Genomic DNA, 17,218 nt, shown 5'->3' on the forward strand with positions numbered 1-17,218 from the left:
GAGCACTGTCTCTTCTTCCAGAGGTCCTGAGTTCAAGTCCCAGCAACCACATGGTGGCTCACAACCATCTATATTGGAATCTGACACCCTCTTACGGCAGGCAGGTGTATATTTGGATAGAGCACTCATCCACATAATCAATCAATCAATCAATCAATCAATCAATCAATCAATCTTAAAAAAAAAAAAAGGAAGTTATCCAACAAAACAGGTAAAGTGCAATTTTAATTTTCCTTTGAACCAGTTCTCCATGGGAGCTGGCTCTTCCTTTCTTGCCAGAGGGAGCCTTAGCCCTCAAGGATGGCCCATGTTTTTTGCAGAAATCAAAAAGGACTGGAAAGCAAACCGGTTTCAATTGGCTTGAGTGAGCTTGGGCAGCTGAATCTACCCTTTGATCTGCAAAGTGGGCTGAGAAGCCCTGCTTTGCGCCATGGCCCCAGGGGCAGCGGTTCTATTTGTCAGGCTCTCTCTTTAGCCCTCAACCCTCCCAGCTCTTCTCCACCAGAACACAGGTTAAGCAGATGCAATCAAGCTCATGATGGTCTCAATGAGAATATCCTGCATGGCTTCAGGTAATTTGAGAACTTGGTCCTAGGCGGGCACTGTTTGGGGAGGCTTAGGAGGTGTGGCCTTGCTGGAGGTGTGTCACTTTGAGAGTTTAAAGACTGTCTGCTTGGTGTAGATGACGACTCTTTAAAAAAACAAAAAACATTTGTCTGTTATGCATACAAGTTCTGTCTGCGTGTACACCTGCACACCAGAAGAGGGCACAAGATTTACATGGTTGTGAGCCACCATGTGGTGCTGGGAACTGAACTCAGGACTTCTGGAAGAGCAGCCTGTAGAAGCGCTTAAGAGCCATCACTCCTGCCCCGAAGAGATCAACTTTTACTGCTCTGGAAATACAAGCCCAAATAAACACCTTGGTCATGGTGTTTTATCACAGCACTAGGAAAGCAGGAGCGTCTGCATGGCAGTGTCCTTCCTTAGACACCCTGTTCCCTGCCTCCCTGTGCTTCGTGCAGGCTGACTTGGCTTCCCTCCTTATTTGAGGTGTGCTGTGAGCTGATCGCATAGAGCTGGCTCTCACTGCTCTGACACCTGGCCGGCCCGGGCCCCTTCCCCACATATGCTAAGCACTCTTCACACTCACCATGGGTAAGAATATGGGAACCACCTCTCAGGAAAGCAGCGCCACCACTTGGTGAAAAAGCCCTCGGTGAAGCCCTCTGTGGCCTCAGGATACTGGCATGAGAAACGCTGAATCTCTGAAGACAACAGAGGCTGTCCAGTCTTGGTGACACAGAAAGACACAGAACACAGTTAGCTACCACAGCTTTGCAGGGCTTGATCCAGCCTTGTAGGGGCAGGCTGTCCATAGGAAAACCTGGCTTCTTACCTACCTTGATCACCAGAGGACGGAGTCTCTCAAAAGTCTTCGGCATATCCTCTGGGAGCGTTACCTTGAGGGGTAATATCTGGGCACAGACAGTGCAGTTGGCAGGGATGGGCTCTGACTTGTTCTGCTCACAATCATTTGATGACCAGGGGTCCAAGTCTGAGAGAGAAGAAACAGAACAGACAGGAACAGAAGAACAGGTGGTGAGCCTAGCAGCCCTAGGAACAAACACAGACAGCAAAGCAGCAGTTTCCTCTGGAGACCTCTGCAAGGAGGTGTGGAGGGCAGGGTCCTGGGAAAGAGAGACACTTTTCTTCATATGCTTTTCTAGACTTTGTGGAAAGAATCCTGAGTCACACCGCTCAGCAGAGCGTGACAGAGGCAACGAGCGTTCAGCTACACAGTTCTCCGGGCCTCTAACCTGAGCCTGGCCTGTCTGACGTCTCCGGCACTGGGTGGGCGGTGCACAGGCGCTCCCTCATGTGCACGTGTTCTGGTGTGGCCCCAACCCTCGGCTCTTGTGTTTTGGAGACAGGGTTTCTCTGTGTAACAGCCCTCGCTGTCCTTGACTCAAACTCACGGAGATCTGCCTCCTAAGTGCAGAGGTGTGATTTCTTGTCAAAGTACAAGAGCTCCTTCCAGGTAACGGATGCACAGTGAAGCATAAAACGAGAAGTTACAATGATGAGAAAGAGGCCTGTCTAAGCCCGCGTGCACTCAGCCTCGTGCGGTGCTCGGTGTGAGGCTTCCTTTCTGTCTCTCGGAACAGACGCTGCATGCGAGCTAGTGCATAAGGCATTCCCCAGGCACCCGAGGAGATGGAAAGAGCACTAGAGTTACAGCAGGGGCGGCGGGGGCAGAGCTGCAGCGGAAGGTGGCAAAGGCCGCAAGGGCTTCACGCACGCCTGGCTGCCCCCACGGGGGCGGTCAGAGGCTTTCGAGCACTGGTTTCTGATGTTTTAGGAAGGTTATTCTAGGTTGTGACTAAGATGTCCTGAGAGGGGCCAGTAGGAGGAAGGCCTGGTTATATTTGGGCTTTAACCTTTGTTGGACAAGGAACAACTAATGAGAAGTGAGTGTACTGAGAAGTCAGGGGCGTGGCAGTCTGGAAAAGCGTGGACTGCAAGGGTAGTGAGGAAGATGCGGCCAGAGTCTCATGGCATTCCCTGGCATCAGCAAGGGCTGGCACCGTCAGTGTCTGGGGAGCACCACTGTGGGAGGTCTGCCGATCTCCTCACGCTGAGCTCTACACTGCGGACTTGTTCTACAGTAATGCCATTTTGTCAGAATCAGTTAATTATGAAAATCTTCTCAAGGTGAGAGCTGAGTGTCAGGAAGAGGGGATCTTCTAATCTGTACAGATGGTTGGTGGCTAGCAGCAGCAATGAACTTTTAACTGTAACTTGGGGCTTGTTTGGTTTGGGGGTGTTGGGGATGGAACCTCCTGAGATGTGAGCCTGCTAGGCAGGCACTCCACTCTAGTCTAGGCCTGTGCCCTGTTAGGTTTTATTATGGGGTGATACCTGGGTGAAGAGGCTTTGGCGAGGATGCTTTGGCAAGGAGACACTCATGGGACACTGAGAGACTTGGGAACCAAGAGAAAGCCTGGGTGCTGCCCCTAAGTCTAAGCGGCGCCCCGGTACTAACAGGGCTGGACACAGCGTCAGTACACGAGGTCACACTTCAGCATGGACAACTTAGCAGCCTCTTGGAAGGCTGAGGCAAGAGGATTGTGAGTTTGAGGCTAGACCACAGAGCAAGGCCTCACCTTAAAAAAGATTAAAGGCCTTTAATCCCAGCAGCCAAGGTTGTTACACAGAGAAACCCCATATCAAAAAACCAAAAACAAACGAGAGTCAACAGCTTTCTTACTCGTCTAGCCATGAGATCAGCTGAAGCCAAAGTGGAAAAATGACCTGATTCATAATAACAAACAAGAACTTACCAAGGGGGAAGGACTAAAGCATTTATATACAAGACAGTAGTAAATACGCGTGTTACGTTCCTGACAGTCAATGCCATGCTGGGGACAGAAGCCACTGACTTTACGGTGCTCTCGGCGCCTCTGGGCCTGGGCAGGGAATCCCGGTGCAGACAGCCCTGGAGATGCTCCGCTCTTACGTCACACATCACACCGGGGTGCCAGGGAGGCAGCACATGTGTGGTGACAGAGGCCGTGTGAGAACCTGTTGTACTTTGCCCTGGTGATTTTGCTTTGAACTCAAGACTGCTCAAGAAACTGAAGTTTATTATTGTTTAAAATCTCAAGTGTGATCCAGAAGTGTTGTCCAGTCTTCCTAGGTACTGGAAGGCTGTATGTGGCGCCTTGCAAAGAAATTATGTTGATAACTTTTATGCAAGCATGAATAAAAATGCTGCTGCCTGAAGCATTAATAAGTGAATATCATGTATTGAATAAAGAAAACAGGAGCAGACACAACACAGTTATACACTAACCATAAAACTACTGCAGAGCCCTGCGGGTCCTCTAGTGACGATGCGTCAACACACTAACCCAGTGTGGGTGAGAAGCATCTTACAGATGATGAGCATGGGCTGTTGCTGTTAAAGCTCACAGCTTTCAACAGCATAACAGAGCCACGTGTCTCCTGCAAGTGGAGAAAACACCCCTCAGGCAAGAAGCTAAGGCACAAAGAGAATGTGGGAATGGAGCACCCCTGCGCATGTGTGGGTCTGTTTCTAAATCTGTGGACAGGTGGGTGACTCCGAAAACATTTGAGGAGCAGGAATCTCGGGGCTGGAGAGGTGGCTCAGCAGCTGAGCACTAGCAGCAATTCTAGAGGCGTCTGGTTCCCAGCACCAACATGGTAGCTCACAATCCTAAGTCCAGTTCCAGCGGATTTGGCACCTTGCACAGGTAAACATGCAGGCAGAAAGCCAATGCACATAAAAATAAACCTTTTTTTAAAAGGAGCAGGGATTACTATCTGCAAGAAAGTAATCTGACCTCTAATCTTTCAATATACACAGAAGTATATTCCAGGTTACTTAAAGATATAAATGATGAAGTTTAAGGAATAAGTTGAGAAAAAGATAGGACATGATTTTTATTATATTATTACTGTATTTATTTTACTTGTATGGCGTGTTGCCTGCATGTATGTTTGGGTACTATTTGCATGCCAGGTTTCTGAAGAGGTCAGAAAAGAGTGACAGATCCCCTGGAACTAAAGTTACAGAGGTTGTGAACAGCTAGGTGGGTGCTGGGAATTGAACATAGGTCCTCTGGCAGAGCAGCAAATGCTCTTAACTCCTGAGCCATCTCTCTAGCATTTGTTTGTTTGTTTTCTTTTGAGAAAGGATCCCTCTATGAAGCCCTGGCTGTCCTAGAACTCATTATGTAGACCAAGCTGGTTTTGAATTCAGAGATCCACCTGCCTCCACCTCCCAAGTACTGAGATTAAAGCCATCTGCAACAACACCCTCCCTTCTACTTTTAGAGACATGGTTGTACAATGAGCCCTGGATGGCCTGGAACTCGCTATACAGAACAGGCTGGCCTTGATCTCACAGAGATCTGTCTCTCCAGTGCTTGGATTAAAGGTGTGCACCACCATGCCTGGCCTGTTTAGGTTTTAAAGACAATGTCTTAGGTTGCTGAGATGGCTTGGCGTTAAAAGTGGTTCTGTCACAAGCTTGATAACTGGAGTTCAATCCCTGGATGCCATGTGTAGGAGAGAACCGGCTCCAGAAAGTTGTTCTCTGATCTTCAAATGTACACTGTTCTCGCACGCGCGCGCACACGCGCGCACACACACACACACGCACACAGAGAGAGAGAGAGAGAGAATCTTACCACATAGCCCAGAGAGAGAGAGAGAGAGAGAGAGAGAGAGAGAGAGAATCTTACCACATAGCCCAGACTGCCCTAGCCTTAAACTTGTAAAACTTGTGTCTCAGCCTCCAGGTGCGGGGACAGAGTTACGCCTGGCTGCGGGTCACACAGCGCAGGAACAAGAGTGCACTGAAAGACCCCAGCCTCACACTAAGTTAAACATAGCTAATGCCATTTTGTGAGACACCACTGTTTTGTAAAACTCTGAAGGCCAGATGAGAAACTGGAAAATTACTGAGAAATCCTAGCTGTGTCACCCACTTGGGATATCTGTGGTCAGGGTGCCCCAGTCATACTAAAAACAGTTTGTGTTAATCACTCTCATAGATATCTGTGAGACTGTTTCAGCTAAGATAGGGAAAAACAAAATAACAGGTGTCGGGCCACGTCAAGGGGTCATCCTACCCCCCTTGACCACCCAGTTCCTGGAATCTTGGTGCCCCTGCCAAACTTTGACGCAAATTGTGGTCTCGTGTAAACGTACCAATCAGCCCCCTGTAACCATGCCCTCTCGTTTCTGTACCAGTGCTTCTGCCTCTAAAACCCTATAAAAACCCCAGCTTCCCATCTAGGGGGCGCAGAAGTCTTCCGAATGACTTTTTGCCCCGGGTACCCGAGTATCAAAATAAAAGCCTCTTGCTGTTTGCATCCGAATGGCCTCGTTGATCCTTGGGAGGGGGTCTCTCTGACGAAAGATACCCTCCGGGGATCTTTCATGCACATTTATTTCTGTGTCTATATAGACACACAGACATAGAGGTTAAGTGCATAGACACCTCACATTGTAGAAGCGAGAGAAAATCTGGAGACTAAATTATAGGATGGTACAAAACAAAAAATCCCTCAAAATACAATGGGTTGAACAGCAGCCCCATCCTGTCTGGACTCGGAGACAGTATCTTCCTTTGCAGATAGAGTGGCCCTGAAGCCAATCTGAACGATGCCCTTACAAGAGGAGAGGACACACAAAACCACAGAGGAAAGACAGCACGCGAGGATGGAGGCAGACAGTGAGTGGGACCACAAGCAAGAGAAGGGAGAGGTGCTACTGACCACCAGCAGCTAGAGGGGTGCCACGGGCCTCTGGAGGGAACACAGCCCTACCAACACTTCATTTCAGGATCCTAGCTCCCAGGATTTCCAGGATAATTTGTGTTGCTTTGAGCCATGCTGGGTTTCGGTGGCATTAGAAAAGAATAGTGTATCTAAGGAACAGTGTACATGTAAAGTTTTTTTATGTACACATGACCCAAGAAGGAATCATATATATGCATATACTTGTGTAATAAAGGTCGTTTTGGGGCCAACTGTGGTGGTACAAGCCTGTGGTAATCCTAGAACTTAGGAGGAGGCTAAGGCAAAAGTATAATAAAGATTAGTGGGCAGGTGGGGGGGGGGGGGCAGCAGAGGGGGGAGAGGGGGTAGGAGGGAATGCCATTAGTCCCAGCACTCAGGAGGCAGAGGCAGGAGGATTGATGTGAGTTTGAGGTCAGCATGGTCAACAAAGGGAGTCCAGGACAGCCAGGGCTACACACAGAGAAACCCTGTCTTGAAAGCAAAACAAACAAAGAATATCATGAAAATCATCCTGGAAATATAGTGAGAACCTATTTTTTTTTTTAAGATTTACTTATTTTATTATGTATACAGTGTTCTGTCTGCATGTACACCTGAATGCCAGAAAAGGGCAGCAGATCTCATCATAGATGGTCGTTAGCCACCATGTGGTTGCTGGGAATTGAACTCAGGACCTCTGGAAGAGCAAGCAGTGCTCTTAACCTCTGAGCCCTCTCTCCAGCCCGAGAACCTATTTTTAAAGTATCTATTTTTAGGGCTGGGGGAAGGCTAAGCCCCGGACCCGACCCTAGCACTAAGAAGGAGGGCTTTTCATTTGAATGAGCGCCTATGTGTGTAGGTGTGCCTGTAATACATGCGCATGTGTATGGAGGACAGAAGACACCCGAGCTCAGCCTCCGGAGTCATCCTCAGACACACCACACAGACCAGACCGGCGGCCACTGAGTCCAGGCTCCCACCCACCCCAGCACCCCCAGTTTTATAAACGTGTGCCATCATGCCAGGCTTTTCTGCCATAAGATCCATGTAGCGAAGGCAGGTCCTCACACTTACAGGGCAAGTGTTTTATCAAGTAAGTAAGCTAGCTCTCCAGCCGCAGAGTGTTTTTATTTTAAAGGAAAGTTTCAGTCAGGCATGGTGACACATGCCTTTAATCATAGCATTCAGGAGGCAGAGGCTGGTAGATCTGAGTTCAAGGCTAGCCTAGTCTACACAGGTCAAATAAATATACACTGAGAACCCCTGTCTCAAAACAAACAAACAAACCAAGATGAAACAGAAAATGTTTTAATTGCTTCTCAGTCTTTCATGTATATTGAGTCAGGCAAGGGTGATGCACGCCTTTAATCCTAGCACTCAGGAGGCAGAGGCAAGCAAATCTCTGTGAGTTCAAGGGCAGCCCGGTCTACAGAGTGAGTTCCAGCACAACTAAGGATATACAGAGAAACCCTGTTTCCTTCCTTCCTTCCTTCCTTCCTTCCTTCCTTCCTTCCTTCCTTCCTGTCTCTGGGTGTATGCATGACCCCGTGTGGGCATGCTTGCCACAGACAGCACGTGGAGGCCAGAGAGCAACTCTATGGAGTCAGCTCTCTCCTTCCACCTTCATGTGGGCTCTGGGGACCAAACTCAGGTTGACAGGCTCACAAGGCAGGCATCTTTACCCTCTGCGCTAATTTGTCAGCCCAAGAGTACTTTCCTTAAAAACAAAATCTTATGTCTCTACCTTGACTTCATATCCGTTACGTATCTTCCTAGTGAAAATGTTTTTGGAGATCGGGAAAACTTAAGCCAAGAGTCTCATCAACTGAGACTGGGCTAATCTCTCCTAAAACAGCCTTGAGAGGCCCCTGCAGGAGCAGAGCAGGTGGCTGGCCTCATGGCTAGCAAAGTGAGCAGACCGATGAGGGAGAGGAATCTCGAGGACTGGGTAACACAGGTTGTTAAGCGGAAGAGCTACTTTTGCTTTCTACACAGCCCTGAGACCGCTGAGGAGGACTCAGCCATGGGTTGTGATGGAGCACGGAGGCACAGGTTCATCCTCCACAGTATCCCAACAGTACAGGAATGGCCAGACTCTGGCTGGGCCTCCATCCCTACGAAGGTTTTGTCTGATGTGCTCTCTGTAGTAATGGCAGGAGGCCATGCCAGTAAGGAAAATCCTATCTGGGAAAACAGCAGCAGCAGCAGCAGCCAGGGAACCAAGCCACCCTGGCTCAGAACCTGCCTTCAGCTCTATAAAATGCTGCTTCTAATTTCTGCCCAGCCTGTGGCTGCCGCCATTCCAGGCTGCAGCAGCAAGGCGAGGCCACCCTGGGAACGGACAGAAACGTGCTCGGTAAAGTTCACAACCTGTCTTCCACGTTCTCCCCAGGGATGGGCTCAGCCCACTGTTTGAAATGTCAAAAATCAGGCTGAGCTTGGCCTGAGACACTTCTCTCCTGCTTTCGGCAAGTTAGTCAGTCAGCACAGCACTTTCCTCATTCTGAGGTGGATACACTTATGAGGGGCTGTGAAGGCATGGAATCTATAGCACAAGGCCTGGCACCCAGGAGGTACTTGTCAGAGTTCTTGTCTCAGAAGGTGAGCATATTCTGCAAGTGGGAGAGCAAGGCAGGGCTCAGAGTAGCTTGGTGGTAGGACTCGCCTAGCACCAACAAGGCTCCAAGAACGATCTCCATACCACAAGAAAAAAGGCTTTTCAAATCTGAGTATTTCTTAAGTCTTGTTAATTCCTTGGTTCTGAAGCAATGAAGGGCCTGCCATTCCCCAAACTCCTCAGTGATGCTGGATCCGTGCCTTCCTTCCTTTGAAGGTGTAGAATGCAGAGAGCATCAGTGTGCGTAAAGACCCAGCTTCTGTGTGAGGGTCAGCCCAGGCCCTGCACTGCCCATGTGTGTCTTGACTGAGAACTGTCCACTGAGTCCAATCAGGCTGTCTGTGTGAGCACAGGTGGGGTCATTTACTGGAGCGCGGGCAGCAGTGACTACCCCACGGAGGAAATGCTCCCCCTGCCCAGCAGCAGTTAAGTTCCAGCGCCCCTCAGGGTGGGGCGGGGCCTCAGGAGCACCTCCTCATTTATGATGGGATGATGCTGGGGTCACCCTGTGCAGACAGCCACAAGTATCTTTTTGGGGGAGGGGTGGGGTTCTGTGTAGCCCTGGCTGTCCTGGAACTCATTCTGTAGACCAGGCTGGCTTTGAAGTCACAGCCTCTGCCTGTGCTGGGATGAAAGGTCGCGTCACTACTGCCTGGCAGCCGCAAGTACCTTTTGTGTCAATGTTTTCAGTAATATCTAAATTCTTGTATGTCAGAAACTTGTGAGAGGAAATGTCAATTTGTGAAAGTTGTGTCAACATTTTCAAATGGAATTGTTAACTGTGGTACTGGAAATTTGTATTCAACTGTATGGCAATAAGTAAACAGGATATTTCTGGTCAGTTTAAAAATAAATCCCCACAGACAAAAAAGTCATGGTGCAGAGTTCTTATCATACAATGTTCCCTTCCTCTGGTTTTGATATAATTTGGGAAATCAATTCATAACTTCCTCAAATGTACACAGAAAGCTTCAAAGGTGACTAATCCAAGAGGCGATTTTTATGACTGATAAAGTAGGGCTTAAGACACTATGATTTTATAAAAGTTAGCTTACACTAGTCAAGTTTTTTTTCTCTGAAAACATTTTTAAAACTTATCCTAGATTCTAAAGGTTTCAGAACAAAGTTATTAAAAATGTGGACAAATGAGATTATTAACACACACACAATAAAAAAAAAGAGAGAAAGAAAGAAAGAAAGAAAGAAAGAAAGAAAGAAAGAAAGAAAGAAAGAAAGAAAGAAAGGAAAGCAAACAAAACCAAAAACAGAGCTTGGGCAGCTGGATGGGTCACTGTGTGCGAGCACTTGCCAGGCAAGTCTGACACCTTAAATTCAATCCCCAGAACCCAGTCAAAAGGAGAGAACCAATCCGGAAAGGTTCATCTGTCCTGCACATGTGAGTGCTGTGGCACACGTGTGCCTGTAACACACACACACACGATGCACATGACACTAATAAATACATTTTTCTCAAAACTTAGAAAGGGGTTTGGGAGTAAGCTCAGCAGAAGGTCTAGCATAGACTGCTCACAGTGCCGTCTCTCCAGCCTGGAGGAGGAGAAAGGGAAGAGGAGGGGGAGAGAACACAGGACTCATTTCCCTGGACAGCATCCCTCTACTCTTCAACAAGAATGTCTGGAGTGGCCACACTGCACTGTTTCCCAGAAGCCTCCTCACATCTGTGAGGCTGAAGTGTCTCTTGAACTCGCTGTGCTGGCCAAACTGTCACACCCTGGAGCACTCCATCCGTGGCGCTGAGACAGAGAAAGGCGGCAGAGCGGCAAACACCAGCTCAACAGGACAACAGTGGTGCACAGACCTGGCTAGAGCTCTCCACCACGGGCAGAGAACACAGGGGAAGACCCTAAGCAGAGAGGGCAGGCACTGTGGACAGCCACCCCTAACGTGGTGCCCTAACATTAAAGAACTTGAACGTGGCCTCACAGACATGCTTCTCTGGGCCTCGTTTCCCTGTCTGTAAAATATGAACAAACCAACTCATCCCATCCCACAGTTTTAGTACGGGCTGTGACACACCATACAGCACTGGGAACGTGTCTCTTATTAGACCCAATAATCCTTTTCCATCAAATACTGTCAAGAGAACTGGATTTCAGGTGGCAGCGTGGCACATGCCTATAATCCCAGCACCGATGGGTCTCAGGCCAGCCTGAGACATAAATCAAGTTCTAGGACAGGCTCAGCGACATGAGGTCCTATCTCAAAGAAAACAAATCAAACACCGCATTTCCTAACCTGGTAAGGGCTTGTCCTCCTCTCGCAGAGGAATGCCCTTATTCTCTGGCATATACTTCTTGGTAATGGGCAAGGACATCAGCCGAATATGATGGATGAGCGAGCGCCAGGTGTGAGCTCCAGAAAGCACTGGCTCAGGTGCTAATGAGCTAAAAGGTTGAATTACAAAGTAGGCAGTGAACAAGATTAATCCCAGAGTTAGGAGGACCTGGAAGGAAAGACGAGAGTGACGTTAAGAGTTGCCCCAACAAAGAAATTCCCATACCACTGAGGAGAAAAACGAGCCTCTTGGCTATGTCCAGTGTAGCTAGAGCTAGCCCACTTCCTAAACAAGCCATTTGCCTGCACCTCCAAAGGCATTTAAAGCTCGAGAACTCTGAGGCCCACAAAGTCCACCCCACAACCAGATGCTACCTCCACTATGGAGACACAGCTTTCACTCAGTGCCAGCCGACAACAGTCACATTTCCTGGTAACACACCAGAGCAGCAGCGATCAGTTCATACTAGAAAAGTCCAGTTCAGGACTGAGACTGGCCAGCAGTGACTGGAAGGGACGAGGAAGTGCCTGAGGTGGGCTCTCCAAGCAGCACGTTACCTTATACACGGCTAGCAGGAGAGGGTACTGGGGTGGTCCTCTTTGAGGCTCATTCTTTTCCAGCAGCTGTCTGACAAACTTTTCGATTGCCTTCTCTGACATTCCACACTGATGGCCTGTCTGTCTCACCAAATCAACAGTCTCTGAAAGTTTCTCATAGATGCTGATCTCATTAGCAGCAAGATCCATGTCTTCCAAAATGAAGTCCCTGAGAACAAAAGCAAAGCGATGTTTTCTTTAAAGTTCTTCCTGCACAAGGCTACTGCCTTTCAACTCTCTGAGAGAACAAATTGTTTGGTTTTCCTCCCAAACCACATCACACACGTTTCTACCAAATACAAAGCGCATGTAATGACTGTTGAGCTGCGTGTGTGCAGTACTTTCAGACTGCTCTTCCATGTTGAGACCATTTCTTGCTATGCTGCTCACGGCGTTACAGTCCTGGGGCCTGCATGGTTCTCTTGACTTAATCTCTTCAGTGACAGGCCACTGGGTCAGTCTGTGCATGAGTCACAAAATGTCAATTAGCTAGGCTGTGTGCGGCATGCACGCCTTCAATCCTGGCACTCAACGGGGAGAGGCAGGTGGATCTGAGTGAATTCAAGGCCAGCCTGGGCTACACAGAAAGACCTAGACTCAAAAAAAAAAAAAAAGTTTTAGTTAAATGCCCTCAATATTTTCATTTGGGAACAGTGCTTAGGGCCTCCCCACCCCTTAAACGCAGAGGGTCCTCTTATCTGCGCACTTCAGCCCTAAGTGTGTCTAACCCTGAGAAGCACTGATACAGTGGAGTCCAGGAAGATGCTGCCCCCGGAGGGTGGCTCGGTAGACGAGCAGTGAGGGAGCTCTACCCCGCCCATCTGACTTCAGAACAGAGACGTGCCAGGGATGGGCAGTGGCGGCTCACTGGTCCTGACCTGCATTTCTCTGAAGCCCTTCTCTGCAGGAAGGGCTGTCTTTTGTACATTTTTGTTGTTGGTGGTGGTTTTTGTTTATTTATTTGTTTTTAGAGACAGGGTTTCTCTGGGTAGCCCTGGCTGTCCTGGACTCGCTTTGTAGACCAGGCTGGCCTTGAACTCAGAGATCCACCTGGCTCTGCCTCCCTCAGCACTGGGATTAAAGGCGTGCGCCACCACGCCTGGTTCTTTTGTGCCTTTCTTTAATTTATTTATTTTTATGTGCATCAGTGTTTCACTTGCATGTATGTCTGTGTTAGGGTGTCAGATCCCCTGGAACTGGAGTTACGACAGTTGTGAGCTGCCGTATGGGTGCTGGGAATTAAACTTGGGTCCTTTGGAAGAATAGCCAGTGCTCTTAAACGCTTAGTCATCTCTCCAGCCCTTTTTTGTGCACTTCTATTGGGCTGTCTCATTACTTAGTTTGTCGGAATTTTCAGTGTTCTCTGTCCTGGACAATAGGCCCTTATCAGACACTGTACACATTTCCTTCAGACTTCTAGAGCTAGCCCTAGTTCTGTTGGCAGAACTAGAGTTGGACCAAAGGCCTACCTCCATTTCATTTTCTTTTTTCTTCCTCTTTTAAAAACATTCTATCTGTCTGTCTGTCTGAAAAAGGTCTCGTGGAACCCAGGCCCCAAACTTGATGTGCAGCAAAGGCTGTCCTCGAGCCTTAAACCTGATGGGTAGCAAAGGCTGCCCTTGCACTCCAATCCCCGGGTGTGCACCGCCATACCAGGTCCTAAGGGACTTCCTTTTGTGCCTTTGCTTTTTTAGTTACATCTGTGCTGTGAGCGCAGGCGCATGCATGTGCATGCATGCAGGTGGGTGTAGAGGCCGGGAGCTTAGCACTGTAGAGCCTAGGTGCTGGGAGCTGACCTTGGTCCTCTGTACGAGCCCCCTTCCACCCCACTTCACTCTCTTGACGGCACCTCTGCAGCACAGCTTTTAAACTCCACAGAAGCCCAACGTCTCCTTCTCCTTCGCTGCTTGCACTCAGGAAGCCCCTCACTTAGGGGCCTAGCTCAGCATCACAGAGGCGTCTTGATTTTCAAAGTTATTTTATGTATGTAGGCGTTTTGTCTACACGTGTGTCTGTGCACCCTGTGTGTGCATGGTGCCCTCAGAGGCCAGAGGGTGGCGTCAGATCCCCTGTGACTGGAGTTATAGACAGTTGTGAGCCTGTGTGGGTGCTGGGAATGGAAGCCCAGTCCTCTGGAGGAGAATCCAGTGCTCTTAACCACTGAGCCACTTCTCCAGTGCAACAAAGGCTTTTCTTTATGTTTTCTTCTAAGAGGTTTGTAATTTTAGTTTATCTGGACCACTTCAAATTTATTTTTGTGTGGATATCCTGTTGGCCCACTGCCATTAGCTGAAGACACTATTGCCTGGGCATTATGCAATGCTGGAGACTGAACCTAAGGCCTCATGTATGAAGTCAAGCACTCTCTCACTGATCCTTCTGCCTCAGCCTTTGAATGTTTTTGCTGTTGTTTTGTTTTTAGAGACAGGGTTTTTCTGTGTAGCCCTGGCTGTCCTGGAACTCACTTTGGGGACCAGACTGGCCTCAACCTCAGAGATCTGCCTGCCTCTGCCTTCCTGAGTGCTGGGATTAAAGTCATGAGCCACCACACCTGGCTGCCTTTGAGTGCTTTTAATCCTAGTCCATAGAATGCTAAGGGAGGGACATTAAGATTCAAGTCAGCCTGGGCTGGGCTACACAAGTTCCACACCAGCCTGGACTTTATAGGGAAGCCCATTTTTATTCTTATTTTTATTTTTAATAAAACAGAAACAAAACTCACTTTAGTGAGTTTCAAAGTTATAATTATTTGGGAATGAAATATGAACTTTAAAAAATCAGTACATTAAAAAAAATCAGTACATTACCTGTAGGGATGTAAAATAGTGCAGACACTGGACTTGTTTTTGTTTTTTTAGAGACAGGGTTTCTCTGTGTAGCCCTAGCTGTCCTGGAACTCATCTGTAGTTCAGGAATTAGAGGCCTGTGCTACCACCACCCCACAGTAAACTTTATCTTAATAAAGGCTAATATGTATTTATGGATTAGAACTTAGCTCTATTGTAGCATTTATTAGTCTATACTACGCTCTGTCTCCTATTGTCCAGCCACAGGCCTCTGAAGCCTATGAGGACAGGGCACATACAGGGCACATGTTCTTAACAGAGGTCTGTATCTGTTGCACATAATAAACATCTGCATATACTTGGTGACAAACAGAACGATAAACTGGCCGAGGATTGGCAAAACATATTATAAAAGGCTTCTCTTAAAGATCTACAGGGCTGGGGATGGAGCTAGTTGGCAGACTGCTTGCCTAGCCCTTGGTTCATTCCTTAGCACTGAATAAACCTGGGCATGGTGCCACACGGCTGCAAGGTGAAAGCAGGAGGATCAGTTAATCCTCAGCTCATACACAGTCTAGGCTTATACAGCCCTGGCGGGGCTGGAGCTCACGGAGAGCCTCCTGTCTCTGTGTGGGACCAAAGGCATGTATGAGGGCTGGAGTGACTGCCTGGTGACTAAAAGCACTGGCTTCTCCTCCAGAGGACCTGGGTTTGATTCATAGCACTCCATGCCTGCTCACAACCATCAGTTAACTTCAGTCCCAGGGGACCTGCTGCCCTCTCTGGCCTTTGACAACACTGCATGCATATAATACACAGACAGGCACACAGGCAAAACACCCACATACACTATAAATGAAACATTCTAAAATAAAGATGTTTTAAAGGCATGCACCACCATGCCTGCTCTACAACAGAGGCTCTTACTGCATGTGTCTCTAGCTGTAAACCATTGATTAGCATGTGCAGAATACAACCACCATCTGAAGTTTACCCAGGTGAATGTCTTAATTTCTGGGTGAGGGAAAGATGTATCTGAGCCAACCAGCTGCATGTGGCCCTCACTCTGTCCATAAAGCCATTAATCAGAAGGGACTATAAAGCATTAAGAGCCACTCTACGGATAAACTAAATAAATCAAGATGTAGTGTTTCCATGCCAGGTATTGGTAGCACAAGCCTTGTGACCCCAGCACAACTGGGGAGGACTGGGGGCTGAGGATGTAGCTCAGTCAATAGAGCAATTTCTCGGTATGCAAAAAGTCCTGGGTTCCAAACCCAAAGCTACGAGAAAGAGCACTTGGGAAGTGCAGGTAGTTCTAGGTCATTCTGGCTACAATGCAAGTTCAAGGCCAGCCTGGAATACATAAAACCTTCCCCTAAGAAAGGAACATTTCCAAGAACAGTAAGTGAAGTGATCTCTGTAATGATTCCATAATCTTAAAACATCTACTGGTACTCTTCTGGAGCATCACTGGGCACAAAGGGAATGAGAGCTGTGAAGGAAAGACAGCCGTGGTGTGTCATGCAGTCCAGTGGCTGCTGTGGTGACACAGGGTGAGGGTCTGGGGGTTCAGAGCAGTGAACAAGAACAGGCTCTGGGCCAACCCCTAGCATGCATGCCAAAGAGAGTAATATGATAACATCATAAGATTCTTCTGTGACCAGTAACTCCAGAGACAGTGTTTTTCTGTCTAGACTGGAGACTTTGAGAATATTAGCTGGATATGTTAATCAGACAACAAACTTGCCCACTTAAAAACATGAAACACAAAGTCACAGCTAGGCCCTGGGCATGAGCAGAATGACTGCAATCAGCTGAGGCTGATGACAGACAATCTATTTACCTCCAGAAAGAGGGGCCAGCCTGGCAGAAAGGAGCTTTGCCTTGGAGAGAAGTTGAGAAGAATGAGCTTGACTCTTTAACAGTGTTTTAACCCTGCCAAGACATAGGCAGGGTCACCAGGGGAGTTAGAGGCCAATGCCTCTGTCCTGCCCTGGACATACAGTTGTCCTCCATTAGTGATGGGGAGATGTTTTCAGACCCCCAGTGCAAGCCTGAAACTACATTGTACTGAACTCTTAGACATACAAGGTTTTCCTCATGCACACCTTGAGTAAGTTTAACTTACAAATTAAGCACAGTAAAATAACAACAATAAGTAAGGATGAAATAGAACAATGACAGCACACTCTTAATAATAAGCCAGAGGAACCTAGTCTCACTCTCAAATGGCTTGTACTTACCCTTCTCATGAGTCTGTGAGCTGCCTACACAGACCACATGAGGTGGAGGACACAGACATGGTAACTGCCTTAGGAAGGGCTAACTTTGGTGACGGCCTTAAGAAGGGCTAACTTCGGTAACTGCTTAGTTATCAAAGAGTAGGTGGTGGGCACGCACACAAGGGTGACTCTGCCCCGGCAGACTCTGCCCCGTGCTACTCAGCATGCTGAAAACATAGCACTGCTCGTTTCTGCAACTGTCCAATGAGCATTTCCAGATTGCAGGCTTGAGAGCTGTGGATGGAGAGAGTACAGTACTGAGTTCCCACAGGCTTTGGGTGTGGAGCTCTCATACCTCTCTGCTGAGTAAAAGCACACTTGCGGGGC

The 17,218-nt window shown here is 48.1% G+C and overlaps 1 protein-coding gene across 4 annotated transcripts in view; it reads right to left on the bottom strand.

Moving 5' to 3' along the window:
• Positions 1-17,218, bottom strand: part of CUNH6orf89 (chromosome unknown C6orf89 homolog) — a 31,558-nt gene that overhangs the window by 6,437 nt on the left and 7,903 nt on the right. For all 4 annotated transcript variants that reach the window (XM_055607272.1, XM_055607271.1, XM_055607273.1 and 1 more), the window contains exons 2-5: positions 11,782-11,989; positions 11,185-11,392; positions 1,404-1,558; positions 1,154-1,293 (exon numbers count right to left, since the gene is read on the bottom strand). In XM_055607272.1, coding sequence (XP_055463247.1) covers positions 1,154-1,293; positions 1,404-1,558; positions 11,185-11,392; positions 11,782-11,989 — 711 coding nt within the window. The remainder of the gene's footprint in view (positions 1-1,153; positions 1,294-1,403; positions 1,559-11,184; positions 11,393-11,781; positions 11,990-17,218) is intronic.

This window comes from Psammomys obesus, unplaced genomic scaffold (assembly GCF_907164565.1).
Source record: "Psammomys obesus unplaced genomic scaffold, mPsaObe1.curated_primary_1811, whole genome shotgun sequence".
Lineage (NCBI taxonomy): Eukaryota > Metazoa > Chordata > Mammalia > Rodentia > Muridae > Psammomys > Psammomys obesus.